Source organism: Lipotes vexillifer, unplaced genomic scaffold, assembly GCF_000442215.2.
Source record: "Lipotes vexillifer unplaced genomic scaffold, Lipotes_vexillifer_v1.1 scaffold496, whole genome shotgun sequence".
NCBI lineage: Eukaryota > Metazoa > Chordata > Mammalia > Artiodactyla > Lipotidae > Lipotes > Lipotes vexillifer.
This window is the reverse complement of record NW_006786690.1, coordinates 2,241,550-2,261,740: the sequence shown is the minus strand read 5'-3', so window position 1 is coordinate 2,261,740 and position 20,191 is coordinate 2,241,550. Positions and strand designations below refer to the sequence as shown.

The 20,191-nt window shown below is 45.8% G+C and overlaps 1 protein-coding gene across 2 annotated transcripts in view; it reads right to left on the bottom strand.

Annotated features, from left to right (window-relative positions):
• LOC103071481 (RH-like protein) overlaps positions 1-12,336 on the bottom strand; it is a 33,375-nt gene extending 21,039 nt beyond the window's left edge. For both annotated transcript variants that reach the window (XM_007459142.1, XM_007459143.1), the window contains exons 1-2: positions 12,189-12,336; positions 2,237-2,423 (exon numbers count right to left, since the gene is read on the bottom strand). In XM_007459142.1, coding sequence (XP_007459204.1) covers positions 2,237-2,423; positions 12,189-12,336 — 335 coding nt within the window. The remainder of the gene's footprint in view (positions 1-2,236; positions 2,424-12,188) is intronic.
• Between the last annotated feature and the right edge of the window lie 7,855 nt (positions 12,337-20,191).

Below are 20,191 nucleotides of genomic sequence, written 5' to 3'. Positions count from 1 at the left end.
GACATCAGAGGAAAAGCCAGAGGAGGCCAAAGGTATGGGGAAGGAGCCTCACAGGGGCCAGGAATTATTTGAAACGAAGGGTCACTCAGTGCTTCACTGTGGCTGGCCATGTTATCTTTTGGGTGAGCGCTCATTTAACCGACAAAAGCCTAATTCAAGAGATTCTGTGCCAGTGGGAGGATTTCAGGCCTCAGGGGCCAGTTGGGACCAGGGAGGTATTGAGACAGTGAGGTACCGTGCTTAGGACAGTCTTGTTCAGGCTCTGCCATGGTTGGAATCCTGACTCAGCCACTTCCTGGCTGTGTGGCCTTGGGCAAATGACTTAACCACTCTGTGTTTCCATGTCCTCATCTATAAGCGAGGCAAGGCCTACAGAGCTGTTGGGAGGGCAAAGTGAGTCAAGCAGAGTAAGGGGGTTGGTTATTGCTGTGATAGGCCTTCCAAGACCTTTTAACATACAGCATTAAAAATATCACAACTTTCAGGGTTCTTTTTATTTTCATCTTTGTTCCAATAACCATTTACTAAGTCCTTACTATGTGAGGAAAGCAAAGGAGGACAAAACTGAATAAGATAGGCCCCCGCCCTGAAGGGACTGGTCATCGGTGACTCAAGGCAGAACCGATTCAGTGCCAAGTCAGGCCTCGAGCCGGTGAGGCGGCAGGAGAGGGAGAGGGCCGTCTGAGAGGCAGGCCTGGACACCGCCCACCAGCCCAGCCAGAGCAGGAAAGGTCAGGAAGGAGCCCATTGTTCAAATCTGTGAAGCCAGCCCCATTGGGGGTCACAGCTGGGAGGACCCAAGTGGTCAGGGCAGGGCAGGGGCGTTCATTCGGGCTGTAAATGGCCTCTTCTTGTCTTTCCGGATTGAGTCGAGAGCAAACAGATTCCTGCAGGCAGGACGTCAGAAGATGGGGGCAGCCTGGAGATGCCTGGAGACTCAGGCTCAGGAAGCCAAAGGCTTGTGTGACCTTAAGCCAGGGCAGCAGAAACACCAGACCAGGACCACCCTATGGGAGTTCCCCTAGAATACCCTTTGTCACTTCCCAGGTGGTTACTGGGGTTATTGAATCCCCATGGGGATCAGCTCTAAAATGGTTTAAAAGAAAAAAGGTGAAGAGTTTTTTTCAGGGCCCGTGGGGAGCTGGCTACACTGTGTTTCTTGTCAGGACCACTCTGCAGTGTGTGGGAAAGGTTACAGAGTTGGAACTGAAGTCATTTCCACCAGTTAGCTATGTGACCCTAGGCAAGTGTCTTACGAGCTCTGAGCGTCTAGTTCCTTGCCTGTATGCCACATCAGACCCCTACTTGGAAGGGCTAAACGAACAATGCTTGTGAAGTGCCCAGCACAGAGCCTGGTTCATGGAGAGATGTTTAACAGCCGTGCCCAGAGGTTTAGTAGGGTCTCAGAGGGGAGGGTAGAATGGCCTTGAAGGGGTCCCCAAGATACCTAAGGTGGGATTTACCCATCATCTGGGCAAGACAAAGTTTCAGAATTGGATAAAACCAAAAAACAATTTTTAAAGAAAAATCTTACCTGGTTCCTCCTATTAAGTGTGAATGACTTTTTTTGCAGGTATGTACAACTTAATGTATGTGTGTGTGTGTATATATATACTCTTGTGTAACCATCACGCAGGATAACATAGAGAATGTTTACTGCACCACATAAACTTCTTTTGTGCCCCTTCCTAATCAATAAACACCACCTTCCCCAGGTAACCATTATTCTGACTTCTAGCAACACAGGTTAATTTTGCTAGTTCTCATAAAGGCATCTAAATAAATCAAAGTTAATTTAAAGAAACTAAAGACAAGGCTATTTTTTGTCCACCAGCATTTGAGGACTGAGAGTACTTCCTTCTTTTCAAGAGACTCTCTCTCTGAGTGTGAGATTTCTATTTCTTTTTGTCTAATCTCTATTAATTTTTTCTTTGAACTAATATTTATTGTATAAGTTTATGAAATCAAAATCAATAAAAAAGAAAGGATACAGGGTGGGCTGTAGATTTGGGCCCCTTGTGATGTCACAGAGTAGGGTTGTCAGATAAAATAGAGGATGCCAGTTAAATTTGAATTTTAGACAAACAATGAGTAATTTGTGAGTATAAATAAGTCCTGAATATCGCATGGTGTCGGTGCTAGAAAGAGAAGGGGACAAGCCAGCTCTTCTAGAATCTGCCATCTTGGGCCCCAGACTCCCAAGGACCCAAAAGTGATCCAGCGGCCATCCAGTTACCTGGAAAGATTAAGGACCATCTTCCTAAGGGAGAGTTGGTTCAGGAAGCCATCCAGCAGGACTGTCAGCTGCACCCCGAGGGCCAGCATGAAGAGATTGAAGGCCACGCTGCTCCAGCAGTGTCTCCGCAAAGATGTGTTGAGGAAACCCAGGCCAAGGACTGCCATGATGATAACATCCTGGAAGTCTGCTCAGGGAAGAGATGTCGAGAAGGAGGAGGAGAAGCAGACAAGGTGGAGGGTTGTGTGAAATTGGAGTTTTACAGAACGGCCGCTGGAAGGGACATTAAAGGCCATTGAAGAGTGCTTAGTCAAGTTACCTCCCCTCGTTGAGCCTCAGTTTTCTCATCTGAATAATGGGGATAACACAGACATACCATGCACGTTTGAGGGAAGGTTTAACTGAGCTAATGAAGGGCCTGGCCCATACTGAGTGCTCAGTAAATGCAGCAATTATTGTTATTATTAAACACAATGATATGAACACGTGTAGAGCATCAGGACAAGTCCTTGCACATAGTTTACAATCAGTAAAGGTACTGACTCCTGCTTTTGAGAATCCGGTTCAACCTCCTGATCATGTGTGAGAGAAAATAAGGTCACAGAAGCTGGTGACTTAGCTCAGGTCATGCAGAAGAGGGGGCAGAAGCGGGTCTAGAGGTTCATAGGCAAGAACCAAAATTATCTTCGCAGAAAATGGCTCTCTCCCTTTGATCCCTGCTGAAAGGGACCTGGTGGGCCAGCAGAAAGCACCAGAGCCACATGGGTGACCCTCACCTTTTCCAGCCTCGGACCCTGCACAGGGGCTGCTGTGACAGATGAGCGCAAGGGACTTAGCTAATGTTCCGGAGGGGACCAGCAAAAGGAAATGGGCAGATGCTTTGAATTAATTCCAGGTTTGCAAAATAGATAACAGTTTGGGCTATGGAACCAGATAAGCTTGGAGTCATATCAGGGCTCCAGCACTTTCCAGCTGTGTGGCTTAATCTAGTTATTTAATGTCTCTGAGTTTTAATAACAGCCGACATTTATTAAGTGTTTATCAAATGCCAACACTGTTTTAACCACTTCACATAAACTATCTCATTTAGTTCTCACAAGCGTCCTTCAAGGTGGCTGCTGTTTTTTTTTTAATATTATTTATTTATTTATTTGTTTGTTTGTTTGTTTGTTTGTTTGCCCCGGGTCTTAGTTGTGGCCGGCGGGCTCCTTAGCTGTGGTATACAAATTTATAGTTGTAGCATGCATGTGGGATCTAGTTCCCTGACCAGGGAACGAACCTGGGCCCCCTGCATTGGGAGTGCGGAGTCTTAACCACTGAGCCACCAGGGAAGTCCCGGGTACTGTTATTATCACCATTTTACAGACAAGAAAACTGAGGCACAGAGGGGTTAAGTAACTTGCTCCAGTTGGTAGAGTAGGGATTTCAACCTAGACGGTCTGCTCTGGAGCCTGTGCCTTGAGCTACCACACTATCTGCCCTTCTGCTTTTCTCATCTATTAAATGGGAAAAATAATCATACCTCTCCCATCAGGTTGCCAGAATCAAACAGTATGAGGCACACAATTGCTCAGAATAGTAAAGGCTATTTCATCAACAAACACCAACTATGTTTATACGTGTACAAATGCCTGGAGAGAGATCTTGAAGGAATTTTTTGCCCCATGGAGATTATCTCTGGGTTTTATATTTTAAAAATTTTTCAGTGTTAAAAATTTCTACAACCAGCATGTGGACAGTAAGTAATTTTTTTTAAAGGAAAAGGCATGGGCTTTGAGGTCAGACAGTTCTGTTTGACTCCACCTCTATCATTCCCTATTAGGTTAAACCATATTAAATTGCCAACATTTGACCATTTTGACCTATAAAAATGGCAGTTTTTATGTTTCAACCTCTTAGCTGCACAGCCTTGTGGGTTGCTTACTTTCCTCATCAGCTAAATATGGGCAATTTATCCCCCCCTTGGAGGGTGCTGGGAGAGCCAGAGGAAGTAATGTTTTGTTCAAGAGCTTGGCACCATGCCTGGCACATGGAGAAAGCTCAGTAAATGGTGGTTATTCACCACCAGCACCATAATCACCATCACAGCAATAAGAATTCACCTGGTCTCCACCCTTGGCTCTGATAACAAGGAAGCTCTCATTTCCAGATCTCTCCAAAGCCTCTTCAATTTACATTTAAATTCACTTCCATTGAAAAATACACATACCTAGAATCTCGCACATAGGACTTGGGTGAGTGTTGACGATCCCAGCTCAGTCTGACAAACACCGGGTTATAGGAGACCCGGGCATCTCCACAGGATCTGGGGACTTGGGGGAGTGTGTGAGAAGTGGGCAATCAGGAGGATTCAACTTCTTTCACCTTTTTTCTCTGACATAAGGGAGGGGGAGGCAATGTTTCCATCTCCTGCTTGCATCCCCTTAGGAATGGGGGTGGAATGGGGGTGGGCAGGGCACATTTTGTACAGGGGCTCCTCTTGGGATCCCTCAAATTCCTTCAGGAGCCGAGCAAGAAACTATGTATACAAAGGGTACAATGTGTATTAGGGAGTGGTGAGTGCTATGGCCAATTGGAGACTGCGAACCCCACTTTAGATATTCAAATTCAATCTTTTCTTAAACACTGCTGTTAAAAAACAAATAAAATAACAAACAAACAAACACATCCACCATCTTGCAGCAATGCTATATGCAAAGGGTCCAGACTTATTGAAGATTCAATGAGTAGGGGGATGCTTGCATTTTCCTCTCATTCTACAGAAGGGGACCAGAGACAGCCTGTGACTTACTTAAGGGCACACAGCATGTCAGTAGCAGAGCCAAGCTCTGGACTCCTGGTGCAGTGCCCTCCCATCAGGTTAGGCTGTCTCTTGCTCTTGTTTGCCTGCAATGCACTAAAGGACCTTGGGCAAGTCCCTTGCCCTCTTTGGGCCTCCGTTTCCCTATCTGTAACACATGGGAGTCGGACTTGATACTCTGTAAGGACCTCACTGCTCTGGTGTGTTCAGAGGAGGGGGGCAGTGGGTGGGGAAGAGAAGGGCACCAGGATTACGGCAGACGTGGGGCTCTAAAGATAGAAAGTCAGAGCCTCTTGGTTGGGGAGATTTATCAGGCACAGCTGCCGTGCCTGCCACCTGGTATAGGCACTCAGGACCCTCCTCCCAAGACCGCACAGTATCCTTGAGGGTGGGGTTGTGCTTCAGCCAGGGGGATGAAATTAGGGTGGCAGTTTCTGGGAGCTGTTGACAGAGCACATTCACCCCAAACTGGTCAGTAAATCAAATTTGATTTCAGGGTCCCTGTACTCTCACCGCATGCATCCTCCCATTTCCTCTCCCAGCCTCCCAGGGCTCTGACCCACCCCTGCTCCTCCCATGTCTCACGACCTGGACCCCAACTTCAGCGCTGGGTCCCAGCTCAGGGCATCCCCACTGGTGTCAGCCTCTGCCTCTCAGACCCTGTGCTGAGCCCCTCATCAGCTGCTGGTCTGATAAGCTAATGATGCTAAGCTGTCCAGGGGTGATAAAGAGAGGATTGCTGCAGGGGCCCCAACAACCGGGCCCCAGAGGGGAGTTTTACATATTGTCTAAGGCAGGCCTTCAGAAGTTTATGAAAGTCCCATGACTTAGAGAAAGTCTAACCTGGGAGTCCTGCAGGACAATAATTACCATCACTGTAACAGTGGACACATACATGGTGCCCGCCACATACCAGGCACTCTTCCAAGTGCCTGCCAGCCTTAACCTTCAACAAGCCCATGTAGGAGGTACTATTTATTATCTCCATTTTACAGATGGGGACAGGGAGGCACAGAGAGGTGCTCTAATTAGCCCAGGTCACACAGCTAGCAAATGTTGGTGGCAGAGCTGAATCCTGACTCTCTGGGCTTAACCACTATATCATCCTGCCTCTCCATACATTCTTCACTCTCCATAGTGTCAAACGAAGAGTGTGGGCCTCTGAGTCAGGTTGTCAGAGTCTGGCTCTACCTCTGTGTACCCGCTTGCTAGTCTGTAAAATGGTCTGAAACAAGAGCACCTGCTCAGAGGTTTGCTGTGAGTACTGAGCTCGCTGGCTGTCCCTCAGGCCCTGGGCTCGGCCTCCCCACCACTGACTGGGAGGACCTCTGCAGCCCCTGCCAGGGACCATCCACGGAGCCTCATGCTGCCTTCCCCTTCCCCGCAGTCTCTCACCCCACCCTCACCTCTGCAGCAGCCTGGGAAAAGAAAAAGAGATTGCCCAATCAAAGGGGCAGTCAAGGCTGAGATATAGAAGGTACCAGGATTGGGGGTATTTATATGTCACTGGCAAAGCCGCTCTTGTCTTTTAGTAGTTCTGCTTACTGCTTCTAAGGCATATGGGGGCAATTGAGTGGTAGCCACAGTGCAGGGCCCAGGATGGTCCCCCAATGTGGCAGCTTGTAAGCAGGCTCTGTGTGATAGGTTGTCAGAGTAATGGCCCCCAGTGAATCATGCCTTCCAGTATAGACCCCTCCCACCTGAGTTGAGCCTTGTGATTGGCTTTGGTTAATGGGACATTAGCAAACACCATACAAGCAGAGGCTTGAAAAGCACCTGCACATTGGGGCTTGCCCTCTCTTACTGTGGTAACTTATTTGCTGCCATGTGAAAAGTCTGGGCTAGTCTGCTGGAACCACATGGGCTAGCTGCCAGCCAGCACTAACTGACGAACATGCAAATGAGGTTATCTGAGGCCATTCAGCCACAGTCAAACCTCCAGGCTAGAGATGCATAGCGACCCTAGGTAAAACTGACAGAAGAACTGCATCACCAAATACAGCCAAAATTGCTGAACCATGGAATCATAATCAGGAACAAGTTAGATGATTTCTGTTTTGAGCCACTAAGGTTGGGGGTGGTTTGTTATGCAGCAATAGATAATGGATGCACTTACTTCCCCCAAGCATCTCACAGGCACCTGAATCCCAAGCCCAGAATGAACATATCATTGTTCCTTTATCCCACAATCTGCCCCTCCCCTTGTGTCTCTCATCTCAGGAATGGGCTCCTTCATCTGCCAAATCTCACATATGAAGCCATCCTTGACTCCTCCCTTGTTTTTGCCAAGAACAGCTGATTTTATCTCCTAAATCACTCTTGAATCTGACTCTTCACTTCTCCTCTATTGTCCCTGCCCATTTGGCCTCATCACAGGTCATCCAGGCCAGTGGTCATCAGAGTAGAGATCACACCCCTCAGAAGATGCTCCAGACAATCCATAGGGGCTGCTGGAAGAAGAGATATTAGCACTCTAGTTCTATTCATTTTTACTAACAAAATTTAAAAATTAAAGTTTATACATAATAAAAGACAATACTCTTTATCAGTCTTGGTATGTGTTCATTCTTCTAATCCTTTCGACAGCTAACTAAGTACTATCATCAGGTGACAGAGGCTAAAACAGAGGCAGAGAGAGGTTGAGTGATTTGCCCAAGGTCTCACAGCTAAGAACAGGCAGAGGCAAGATGTGAATCAGTCTAGCTCCAGTAGTCCTCAAACTTCCATGAGGATTAGTCACTTAGAGCGCTTGGTAAAACACAGATTGCTGGGCCCCACCCTAGAGTTTCAGATCAGTAAGTATGGATGGGGGCCTGGGTATTTCTAACAAGTTCCCAGGGGATGCTGAGGTGGCTAGTCTGGGGACCGCATTGTGAGAACCACTAATCTAGGCTCTTCTACCCCTAAAGGCACTTGGTGAAGTTTGCAACTGTGCAAGCATTTAATGTTCAGATGAACCCAGGAGCCTCCTCTCACTTGCTCAGGATGTCAGACAGCTTAGTCTCCTAGCTTTGGAAGGTGTTCTAAGGGAATATTGGACCACTGAGCACGGGGGTGACATGTGTTTCTCGATATTCGTCATGTTGCAACTAATGACAGGGATTTGTTGTTTTTTTTTTTAATTTACCTCTGTATTATGGAAAATTTTAAGCATACACAAAAACAGAGTGAGTAGCATGATGAACCTCATGTACCCATTCCCAGCTTTGATGATTGTCACATGGGGTCAATCTTGTTTTTATTATCCTTGTTTCCTTTCTTCTTTTTTTTTTTTTTTTTTTTTTTTTTGGCATGACGCAGACCCTAGACATCATTCCACTTCAATATGCTTCTCTAACAATTTAACTATTTGTTAAATTGTTAAACCTGTTTCTAAATAGGTTAAAAACCACCCACTATGCTATTATCACACCTAACAAAACTAACAATAATTTCTCTATATTATATAATATTCATGTTTTATTCCAATTTCCAGATTGTCTTAAAAGTGTCTTTTTTAAGAATTGGCTGGTTTACATATGACCCAGCAATCCCATTACTGGGCATACACCCTGAGAAAACCATAATTCAAAAAGAGTCATGTACCACAATGTTCATTGCAGCTCTATTTACAATAGCCAGGACATGGAAGCAACCTAAGTGTCCATCGACAGATGAATGGATAAAGAATATGTGACACATATATGTAATGGAATATTACTCAGCCATAAAAAGAAACGAAATTGAGTTATTTGCAGTGAGGTGGATGGACCTAGAGTCTGTCATACAGAGTGAAGTAAGTCAGAAAGAGAAAAACAAATACTGTATGCTAACACATATATATGGAATCTAAAAAAAAAAAAATTGTTCTGAAGAACCTAGGGACAGGACAGGAATAAAGATGCAGACATAGAGAATGGACTTGAGGACACAGGGAGGGGGAAGGGTAAGCTGGGACAAAGTGAGAGAGTGGCATGGACATATATACACTACCAAATGTAAAATAGCTAGCTAGTGGGAAGCACCCACATAGCACAGGGAGATCAGCTCGGTGCTCTGTGACCACCTAGAGGGGTGGGATAGGGAGGGTGGGAGGGAGACGCAAGAGGGAGGAGATATGGGGATATATGTATATGTATAGCTGATTCACTTTGTTCTAAAGCAGAAAGCAACACATCATTGTAAAGCAATTATACTCCAATAAAGATGTTAAAAAAAAAAAAAGAACTGGCTGGTTTAAATAACTTCTCGTTTACAGGGACTGGATTAGATTAAGTGGATTGACAGATTGCTACCTAGTTTTAAGTCAACTAACCTTCGCAAAATGGACTAATGGCTCAAACAACTCCTGCCAAAAAACACAGATTGAAGGCAGGACAATAATGGCAGCCAAACAAACAGAAACAAAAGGGCAGAGTGCCACTTCCCCTCGTGCAGACTCTCCGTCAGCCACGTTCAGGGTTTAAAATAAAAAGTCAAGCTAATCGTATCTGACGAGAAGTCAAGCGAGATGATTTGACATTGTTAAGAAGACCCCGAGGAACGGATTGCCATCCACTATCATCTTTGTATTTATTTATCTTTTTGGCTGCATTGGGTCTCTGTTGCTGCACGCAGGATTTCACTAGTTGCAGCGAGTGGGGGCTACTCTTCATTGCGGTGCGTGGGTTTCTTACTGCAGTTGCTTCTCTTGTTGCAGAGCACCAGCTCTAGGCGTGCAGGCTTCAGTAGTTGTGGCACACAGGCTCAGTTGTGGAGCACAGGCTTAGTTGCTCCGCGGCATGTGGGATCTTCCCGGACCAGGGATCGAACCCGTGTCCCCTGCATTGGCAGGTGGATTCTTAACCTCTGCGCCACCAGGGAAGTCCCCATCCACTATCATTAACAGTAACAATGGACCTTGCCTTAAGAGTGACTGACACCATTATGAACAGTAATTTGAAAATATTTTATATTTACTTTTGATTTCTTTCAAATTTTCTAAGTTGTGTATGTGCATAATAACGTACAAAATGTATTCATGTAGCAGTACGTATAAATATGGTGCATGCTTTAATAATGGTGTGCATGATCAGAAAAATTTGAAGCCCCCTGGTCCATACTACACTACAGCCTCCACACTGGCCTTCTACCTCAAGTCATGCTCTCTTCCCCATCCCCATGCCAGCCCTGGAATGGCTTTCTCCATAACCCAAACCCAAACTGATCACACTCCTGCTTCCTATTAGATCAAAAGAATGAAGGGCAAACTTCTCACTCAACGCAATGGGTCCACCACACCCTGCTTCCCTATTTATGCTCCAACAGCACTGCACTGTTAAACCCCAGATCGGTGCAGTCCGATGAGTGTACACACAATGGTTCCTGCTGTGCTCTTGACCCTCCATTTTCACATGGTAACTCCTACTGAGCCTCCAAGTCCTGGCTGGGCAGTCACTTCCCTCCAGAGGCCTTTCCTGACATAACCATCTCCCTGCCTGGGTTGTGGGCCCTCCTCTGTGCTTCCATACCAAGTGAGCATCTGAGGACACTTATATCTATTATATGTTAGCAGCACAGCCTAGGGGTAAAGAAGAGGGACCCTGTACCCAAACGACAAAGTTTCAATGTTGGCTCCTACGCCTACTGATTATATGACAAGAGACATAACCTTACTGTAAAATGGGGTCGGGAGGTATCGTGGTTAAGGGCATGGAAACTCAAACCAGGCTGCCTAAGTTTATTTTTTTCCCTTAATTTAGTTTTATTTATTTAATCTATTTAATTTTTAAAAAAATTTTTTAACTTTTATACTGTAGTATAGTTGATTAACAATGTGTTAGTTTCAGGTATACAGCAAAGTGATTCAGTTATACATATACATGGATCTATTCTTTTTAAAATTCTTTTCCCATTTAGGTTATTACAGAATATTGAGCAGAGTTCCCTGTGCTATACAGTAGGTCCTTGTTGGTTACCTATTTAAAATATAAGGCTGACTAAGTTTAAATCTGCTGTGCTATTGCTAGCTGAACAACCTTGGGCAAATCACTCCATGTCTAAGTGCCTAGTTTCCTCACAAGAACAACGGAGATCATAATAGTAACTGTCTTGTAGAGTTATGGTAAAGCATTTAGAATAGTGCCTGGTACCTAGTAAGTAATCAATAAATATCATCCCTGATTAGCATGCATTGTAATACAGGGTTGAGGGAATGAATGAGTGAATGGATTGAATTACATTCTACCGGATTAAAAAGAATTAAAGTAAATTGAAATGAATTAAAATTGTGCCCAGGTCTCACTTGTCCAGCACTGAGAGCCCTCTCTGGGCTAGCCCATTAAGCAGTATAGGGACTTCCCTACCCAAGTCATCTCCTTGTCCTTCTTTCCACTGCTGAGGGCCCAGGGATGCCTTCCCTTTGCTTCCAGTTAACTAGTTAACATCAATTAGAAACAAGCAAGCACTCAAATAGGCTCAAGTTTCAGCTTTGCCCCAGGGACTTCACTCAAGGAGGCACTTCCATTATCATAAACAGCATATTGACCCACAGATATACTTGAAAACTCATCTCAACTTTTAAAAAAAGCAAAAGCCACACCACTGTGGATGTCTGTCTTGTTTAGAGTTGTTCTCATCACAGTCTATGAATATTTTTAGCTGCATAAAAAATAACAACCATCCTACATTCCCCTTCAGCCAGAGCTTATGGCTCTGGATTTGCAGGCAGAAAGCAGACTTCCCAGACCCTAAGTGAGAGGAAAGCTTCCAAAAGGAGGGTGGCACAGAAATGAGAAAAAGAGACAAAAAAAGGAAATGAAATCCCCCAAACCCAACAACAACATGAAATTCATTGCTTTTAAGGAGAGAGAAGCGGGGGTGGGGGAGCAGAGAAGCAGAGAATTGTGAAGACCATTTGGCAAAGGGAATTCTAGGAACACAGAAAAGGAGGGCCCTCCCTCTGCCCTGACAAATCAAGGGAGGCTTCATGGAAAAGGTGATGGTGACACCGGTCCTAAAGAAGAGACTGTATGGTTGGCTGGGTCTTTGTGCAACGAATGGAAGAGGATGAGGGAACCCCTTTCCTTGGAGACCTTGCAGAAAGGAGCCCCTAGGCCCTTGGAGGACCACAGACCTCCTCTTCCCCTGCCCCTGCTATTTGCCTCTGTGACCACCTCCCCTCTGGACACTCACCTCGATAGGTCCTCATGAGCTTCTCCTGCTCCTTTACAGAAGTTTCATAGGAAGTGAAAAAGAAGAAAATGAGAATGAGAATCACCTCCAGCATAAAGGCCCACAGGGTCAGCGGGCCCCGCACAGACTTTTGGTACTTAGAGCCCATCCTGTGTCCGTCTCTGTGTGTCAGTTCCACCAGCACCAGGCATTACACCTCGGCTCCACACCCACTCGGGGGAGGGATAGGGGAGACACCCGCCAAAGGCCTTATCTCAGGCTTCAAGGCTGGCCCTGCTGGCCTGTCTATGGAGTTAACACAGGAGCAGAGGGGCAGTGACAGGGAGGAAGAAAAAAATGCATTTTTTTCCACATTAACTGATTCATTCAATCATTCATTGATTTATTCATTCAACAAGTAGTTGCTACATTCCTACTACAGGCACTGTGCTCAGTTGAAAAGAGGGCATTCATTCACTCGATCCCCAAACAGGAGAATCCTTCTCTACACCTTACTTCGTTTACCTTCACTATGTCTTGCAAGAATGGCGAAGAATAGATCAACTCAACACCTCTATTTTACAAATGGAGAAACTAAAGCTCAGATGGGGTTTTGGACTGGCAAAATTTCTCTTTCAAACTTTACCACATGTCAGAGAGGGCACCAAGTGGGCTCTTAAAAAGGATATATTGAATGAATGAATGAATGAATGAATGAATGAAAGAAAAGAGCAATGCTAAGCCCTGGGGAGGACACAGGACCCACAGAGAACTAAGTCCTCAGAGCTACACAGTTGAAATTATTTTTATTTGAAACTGTATTTAAATTGACCTGTTTCTAAACCTCTTAAGGACAGGTGGGAGAAAAGAAAAGAGGCTTGGGTCCAGCTCTAGTAAAACCCTGATGAGGCTAAAATTGTCCCCCATTCTGGTCACTTGCTCACAGAGCACCCCAGGACTCTGCCTGGGGCATGAACACTGCAATGCATTTGACGATGGCCACCGGCCTTAGCACGCCCAACCCACAATGGAGGACAGTCCCCTGGAATAGGATTTAGGGCACCTGAGATCTAGTTCTGACCCTGCAGCTAACTTTTCCTGTGGTCACATCCATTTGCTCAGCAGAAGACCTAATACATAGTAAGCATGGAGAAAGGGAGGGCAGGAGGAATCAAAGTTTTTTACCTTCTGCACTGGCCAGCCACTGGCCACTGAGTATAGACTGAATTTATGGGAGCCCAGAGACTAAAACTTGGCTAGGAGTAGCAGGGAGGCAGATTTTGACCCAACACGAGTGGATACTTTATTGACCATTCATGGGGTAGTGAGCACCCTGTCACTAGGGAAATGAAAGCAGAAACTGATGGTTGCTTGTCAGAGATGTCTGGCATGCGATTCATATCTGGATCAAGGGAGATTCTAATCACCTGGTAGAATCTTGTCTTTTTGTTTTTAGATGAAGAAACTGAGACCTAGAAGGTCACACCCAAGGTCATACAGTCATTGGCATCAGTCACTTCTTGCTCAGCACAGCTTTATTTACAGAAGGGAAAAAATTGAGAATAACCTAAATGTCCAATAGTAGAAGACTGGTTAAGTAAACTACAGGACACACAATCTGCCACCCATGTGATGGTTCTGAACATGGGGGAAAATCCAGAGGAAAATGCTTTTAAGGTTTCTCAAAAATGGCACAGAGGATATATTATTTGGTGAAAAAGGAAATTACAGAACAGTGTGTAAGTATGATCCCACTTTTGTAAAATAATAATGACACAGTATGTTAAGACATGGTAGGAAAAAAATGGCTGCAAACCACTACCTGGTTACTTTTGCTTTAGGTATTTTCGGGAGCTAAAATTTACTAAGCATGCTAGGCACTGTCCTAGGCACTTTACATGTATGAACTCAGTTAACTAGCCTGTGAGATGGGACTATTAGCCTTTACTACAACAGAGGAAGCTGAGGCACAGAAAGGTTAGGTGACTAGCCCAAGTTTATGGGGCTAGTAAGTAATAGAGCTGGGATTTCAACCCGGGCAGTCTGACTTGTGCAACTGGGTGTTTAACCACTTAACTTTAGCCCAGATAACTTCTAAGTCTTCTTCCACTTCTAAAAGTCTAGGAATGTAGGATTCTAAGGCTTCTGCTTCTCAACAGTAAATAAGGGAGTAGGTGCCCTGGTCTCTAGAGATTAGCCCTCATGGTCAGCCCTGGTTCTGATTTCTGGTCCTTTTCTGGCCATCAGCACTTCTTATGAGCTGGGTTTCCTTAAAGAGGGACTCCCCTGTGAGGGGGATAAGTGAATGTGAACCCTGTTGGCATGGGTCCTGTACCAGCAGGTTGTAAGCCAGGCAGCCCAGGGAAACCAAATATCAGGCAGATGAACACCAAAAATTTCAGTCGCTGCCAGCTCCTGTGCCTGGAGCCCCTGATGGTTGCGTTTACCAGCTAGCAAATTCAGTGATGACGGCAGCTGGTTCTCACAGGGACATCCTAACCCACTGTGTGTCCTGATCCTGCCTCAGTGAGGGACTGACCGCTTGACAAGAGGGCCAAGCTCCTCAGTGAACAGAAAGGCTTTTTTTATGAAAGGGAGGGGACCCCCCCGGTGGCCTCTCCCAGAAGACTGGTCAAAAGGGGAGTTTTCTGTCTTCCTCTCTAACTCTTGCAAAAGACCACTGTTTTCTGATGACAGTCCCAGCTAGTCTGACTACAAATCTTCAAGGCAGGGCCCCTAGTACAAAAATAGCATAGGCGATCTAGGCCAGAAATGTCATAAAGCAAATCAAATGTTAATTGTTGACTCTAGGTGGGAGGTGAATGGCTTTTCACTGAACATTTCTTTCAACTTTTTTGGTATATGTTTGAAATTTTTCATAAAAAAATGTTGGGGGGAAAAGGTTCTGTGTGCACCTGCCACTCCCTATGCCAAAAGCACCCCTCCACCCAGGTATCTGCATGCTTCTGCCCTCACTGACCCAGATCCAAGCAACAGGAGACCAGGGACTTTTGATTGTTGTATCCTCAGCACCTGATGCTGAGTCCATAGTAGGTGCCCAATAAATATCTGTTGACTGAATAACAGCTGCCATTTCTGGAATGCCAAGCACTAGACCCAGCATTTTGCATACATTATTTCATCTACTCTTCCCCTCAAGCCTGTGAGTACAGGCATCACCACTCCCATTTTACAGATGAGAAAACTACGGCTCAGAGAGGTGATGTGAGCACCCAAAGTCACAAAGCTAATAAACAGCAGAGTTGGAACCCAACCCACATCCATCTGACGCCATGGCTTGTGCTGTTAACTTCTTTGCAATTCTGCCTTCCATTAACTAAACAACTCACAGTCTCAATTTCCTTATGAGTCAAATAAGATGAGCTGCTTTGCTTTCCTCACAGAGTTATTATAAATGTGAGACTATGTAAGCATGCTTGGCAACCTGTGTTTCGGAAATGAAAGTGAGCAAGTGGTGCCATGACTGTGGCCTCCTGTTCTGAGTGACCAGGCTTCCTCTGGGTGTGATGAATCAAGTCAGAGAGACTGCAGCTTTCACGTGTAATCATGAGTTTTCTGTAAAAAACAAGACTCTATGAGAATACTCACCAGGCCCTCCTCACCTGAGTCAAGTATTGTAAAACTCAGTCATGAGCAGTGACCAAGGAGGTAGGTAGGCCCTCCATCTCCTCTCTGGAAGCTTGTCCACACCAAGGGTTTGATCCCGCTCTGGGCATGCCTGGTTAAAGTGTGGCTAAGTCAATAATTTATTCATTTAACAAACATGAGCTTTGGAGTCAGGAAACATGGGTTCAAATCCTAGCTCTGCAAATTATTAGCTGTGTGACCTTCGGTAAGAGTACCAATATCTCTGAGTCTGTTTCTTCACCTGTAAAGTGAAGAAAATCAGGGTCGATCTCACAGGGTGGTTGTGAAGATTAAATGAGGTAATGCACATGAAGTGTCACATGTATAGAAAACACTCCATAAATGTTAGCATTATTATTATGGCACAAGCTTGGCATGTTTACCATAGGACTTCAAAAATGCACAGGTGTATAAAGCTTACATAAAGCACCCATGATTTCATCATCTCCCCAAACCAGCCCTACTTCTTTGTGTATATATCCTTTCAGATTTTTTTTCTATTCATGTGAATTTATGCCTTTTTTCTTCCCCTACAAAAAAGGGATTATATAGCAAATGTTTAGTAACTTGCTTTTTTCATGAACAGAATATCATAAGCGGTTTCCAAGCCAGGAAAAATCTTTCTATAACACTATCATGGTGGATAAGAGCCCAGGCTCTGACACCAGACTGCCTGGGTTTGAATCCTAGCTCTATCACTCACTGTGCGACCTTAGGCAAATGACTGAACTTATCTGTGCCACAGTTTTCTTTTCTTTTTTTTTTTAAATAAATTTATTTATTTTTGGCTGTGTTGGGTCTTTGTTGCTGTGGGCGGGCTTTCTCTAGTTGTGGCGAGTGGGGGCCGCCACTCCTCGTTGCGGTGTGTGGGCTTCTCATTGTCGTGGCTTCTCTTGTTGTGGAGCACGGGCTCTAGGCACACAGGCTTCAGTAGCTGTGGCACGTGGGCTCAGTAGTTGTGGCTTGTGGGCTCTAGAGCTCAGGCTCAGTAGTTGTGTGTGTCACAGTTTTCTCATCTGTAATATGGCACCAGTAGTAATCTCTTTGTCATAGGATGTTGTGAGGATTAGATCAAAATGCATATGATACTTAGAGGAGTGCCTGCACATAGTAAGCGCTATGTGTCATCATTCTCCACGGCACACTGATTTCCACAGTAAGGATGTGTGATCATATGTTTGACCAGCTCCCTTTGTGGGATAGCTGGGCTATTTCTAAACTGTTTCGGTTCTAAACATACTGTGAACATCATTCATTATCAGGGTTCTCTGGGGGATACAGATACACGTATAGGAGGTGGCCATCCAATGTCTGGATTTCTCTGTGGCTCACGTGGGACAGGAACAAAGCTCAAGGGAGCTGGGCCAGCCGTGCCTGGCGGGTTTGAGGGGATCGAAGCTGCTGAAAGAGGTGGGTAGGCAATTTCCTCATATGTGAAATAGGGTGTGATGATCTCTCTTCAGGCTATTCTGAGCTATTTTGAGCTCAGTTGAAGCTCACATGCCAATCCCAACCCCTTGGCCATCAGAAAGTCCCAGGAGAAGAGGGGGAACAGCCCTGAATTCCTGTCTGGCCCTTGGTCTTTTGAATGAGAGCAAATGATTTCCTCTTCCCTGTCTTACTCATCTGTAAAATGGCCACTGCTGATCTCCCCTGCTTCCTGATTGGTGGTGGCAGTGTGGGGAACTGGGGAGCTCTGTGTCAGGCCTCATCTCAGCCCAGTTCTGTGCCCTTAGGATCCCAAAGGGTCCTTTCAGGTTGCAGAGGTGAAAGGCTGGAACTTGGCTAGAGCCAGAGGGGCTTGGGCTATGGTCGGTCAGGAAAATACAGGGTCCAGCTGGGACTGGAGGTGTGAGAGGAAGGGAATGGAGAAGGGCAGACTTACTGTGGCCTGTCCTAGGGCTGTTGACAAGTAGGCCTTTCCCATCATCCCACTCCAGCCAATCATTAGATCAACAATCCTTACCAGCAAGAGCCATGTACAGGGACCAGAGCATCAAGGCTTCATACTGCTCAGCTTGTGACTCAAGCCAAATTCCTTTACCATACCAACTGCATGACCTTGTTTTCTCTGAGCTTCGGTTTTCTCATCTGTAAAATGGAGCTAACATGTTCTGCTTCTAAACATAGGGCTTGAAGTGTCTCCAGAGTTGATCTTGGCACAGGGTGGGCGGGTGACTCAACTCTGGACACCAGGTAGTTGACATTTGAATTGGGACTGGAACCCAGACCTCCAGATTGCATCATCTTGGGCCAACCCTGGGATTCTCTCTGCCCTTCCTCTGCTCTCAGATAGTCTGTTGCCCAATAGTAACTCCCAGCCACATACTCCAGTAACACCCAGCCACTCCACACTTCTCCACATGGAATGCCCTTGTCAGGAACCTATTTGATGGCAGGCTAGACAGTGAGCTCCAGAAAGCTGGCATGTGTCCCCAGTGCCTCTCTCATCTTTTCTCTGGATTATTCACCTACCCATTCCGCAGTGTGCCGTGGCACTGTCCTAGACGACAGGGACGCAGTGAGGAGTGGAAAAGACCACAGATACGGCCCCTAACCTCACAGAGTTGACTGTCTTAGTCCCTGGCCCAGGTAATCTGGAACCTTGCAGTCATGGAGAGGAGGGCTATTCAGGTTGACAAACCCCATGGAGTCTGGAGCCATGACCTCACCATGTACCTATGCCTTTCAGCCTCCAGTCATATTGATTTAGGTTCTGCCTGTATCCTTCTCCATGAACCAACCTGCCCTGGCAACTGAAGTCTTTTTCTGTGGTTCCAAGCAGAGCATTTCACAATGATGGACAGCCTTGGTGAAACTTTGAGCTCACAGAGTATGTTATCCTTGGCTGCCCGGTGACACTTTATCAACGTGCTGGAGTAGAGGTGAAGGAAGAAAAACAAGTATACTGTTAACAGAAATGACTTGCTGTTACCTACTGCATGCCTGGCCCTGAGAGTTCATCATCTGGTAAGCCTTCAAACAAACCTGCGTGAAAACAGAGGCTCTGAGACATTCAGTAACTTGCCCAAGCTAGTAAGTGGCAAGCTGGAATTTCAATCCTGGTCTGAAAAAGCAGGTATTCTTGCCATTTTTCTAAACTGCATCTCTACAGGGTATGAATCCAATCCCCAAGAAGCTTTTCATCTAGGTGGATGGACAAGCCTCACCCAAGAAACCACAAGTTAGGAACAATACTGACAGAGATGCTCTCTGTAGGAGCAAAGGCAGGAATGAGGGAAGATAAGGTTGTACTAGTGGGTTTGAGGACAGTGAGTAGATAAGGCTTGCTTGCCTGAGGAGGCCTGGAAAATAGGGATGGGTCCCCATTGTGACCATCTTTGGATGCCATAATAAAGAGAATGGGTTTTCTCTTTCAGGCACTGGGTGATCCTTGAAGATTTGCGACAGTATAAAGTAAAAGAGCAGCAGTTGAGGATGATGCATTTGGTGTAAATTACAAGTTCCTTCTTGGGGCGGGTTTTTATTTCAGGGGGTGATCACAGGGCAGGGAGAGGTCCACGCATCCCAGGACAAAACAAGACGGCATCTGCTTCCTGTAAGTTTTTAAAATGTGCTGTAAGACCATCTAACTGTCCCACTGTTGGTGAGTGGTTAAGTTGGTACAACCACTTGACAGGAGATTTTGCATTCATCAGAAATATTTAGGAAGGGAGCATTAATTATAGCATGTAAAAATGCTTATGTTAGCCAAAGAACAGAATACAAAATTGAATATTTAATATGATCACTATTCTGCTTAATAATAAAAACAACAGTAATAGTAATAATATATCATCCATGGGGGAAAACTGGAAAGAAAGGGGAATATATAGAATGCTAACAGTAGTTGTGTTAAGGTGATGAGACCCATGGGTGTTCCCCCCAACCCAGCAACTGTGCTACATTTCCCCAGTTTTCTTTAATGACTTGCATTCCTCTTTTCGACATACATTCATCTTTTTCTTTCTCTTAAAAAATTTTTTTGTTGTCTTTTCTAATTGTTATTTTGCCATACCTACGTTGCAGGGGTAAATGAACAAATAGATGCAGCGCACCTAGCACGGTTCTTGGCACAAAATCGGGGCTCTAGGAATGTTAGGTGAGAACGGTCGCTGGCCCGGCATCCCCGCATCTCCAGACCTCTGCCCGGCGGCAGAGACGCTCCCGAAGCCGACGCTCGCCGGGTCCAGCAGGCGCGGTGCCCGCAAAACCCGCCGCCCAGCCCGCCCTGCGTACGTGGAGCCCGGGCCGCACCGCCCCACACACCCCCTGCAACCTCGCGCGACGTCGCGCTCACCCACGGCCCCGCCCCCTGTGACACCACCTCCAGGAGGCAGGACTGCAGCGGCCCCGCCCGCGCCTCCTCCGATAGG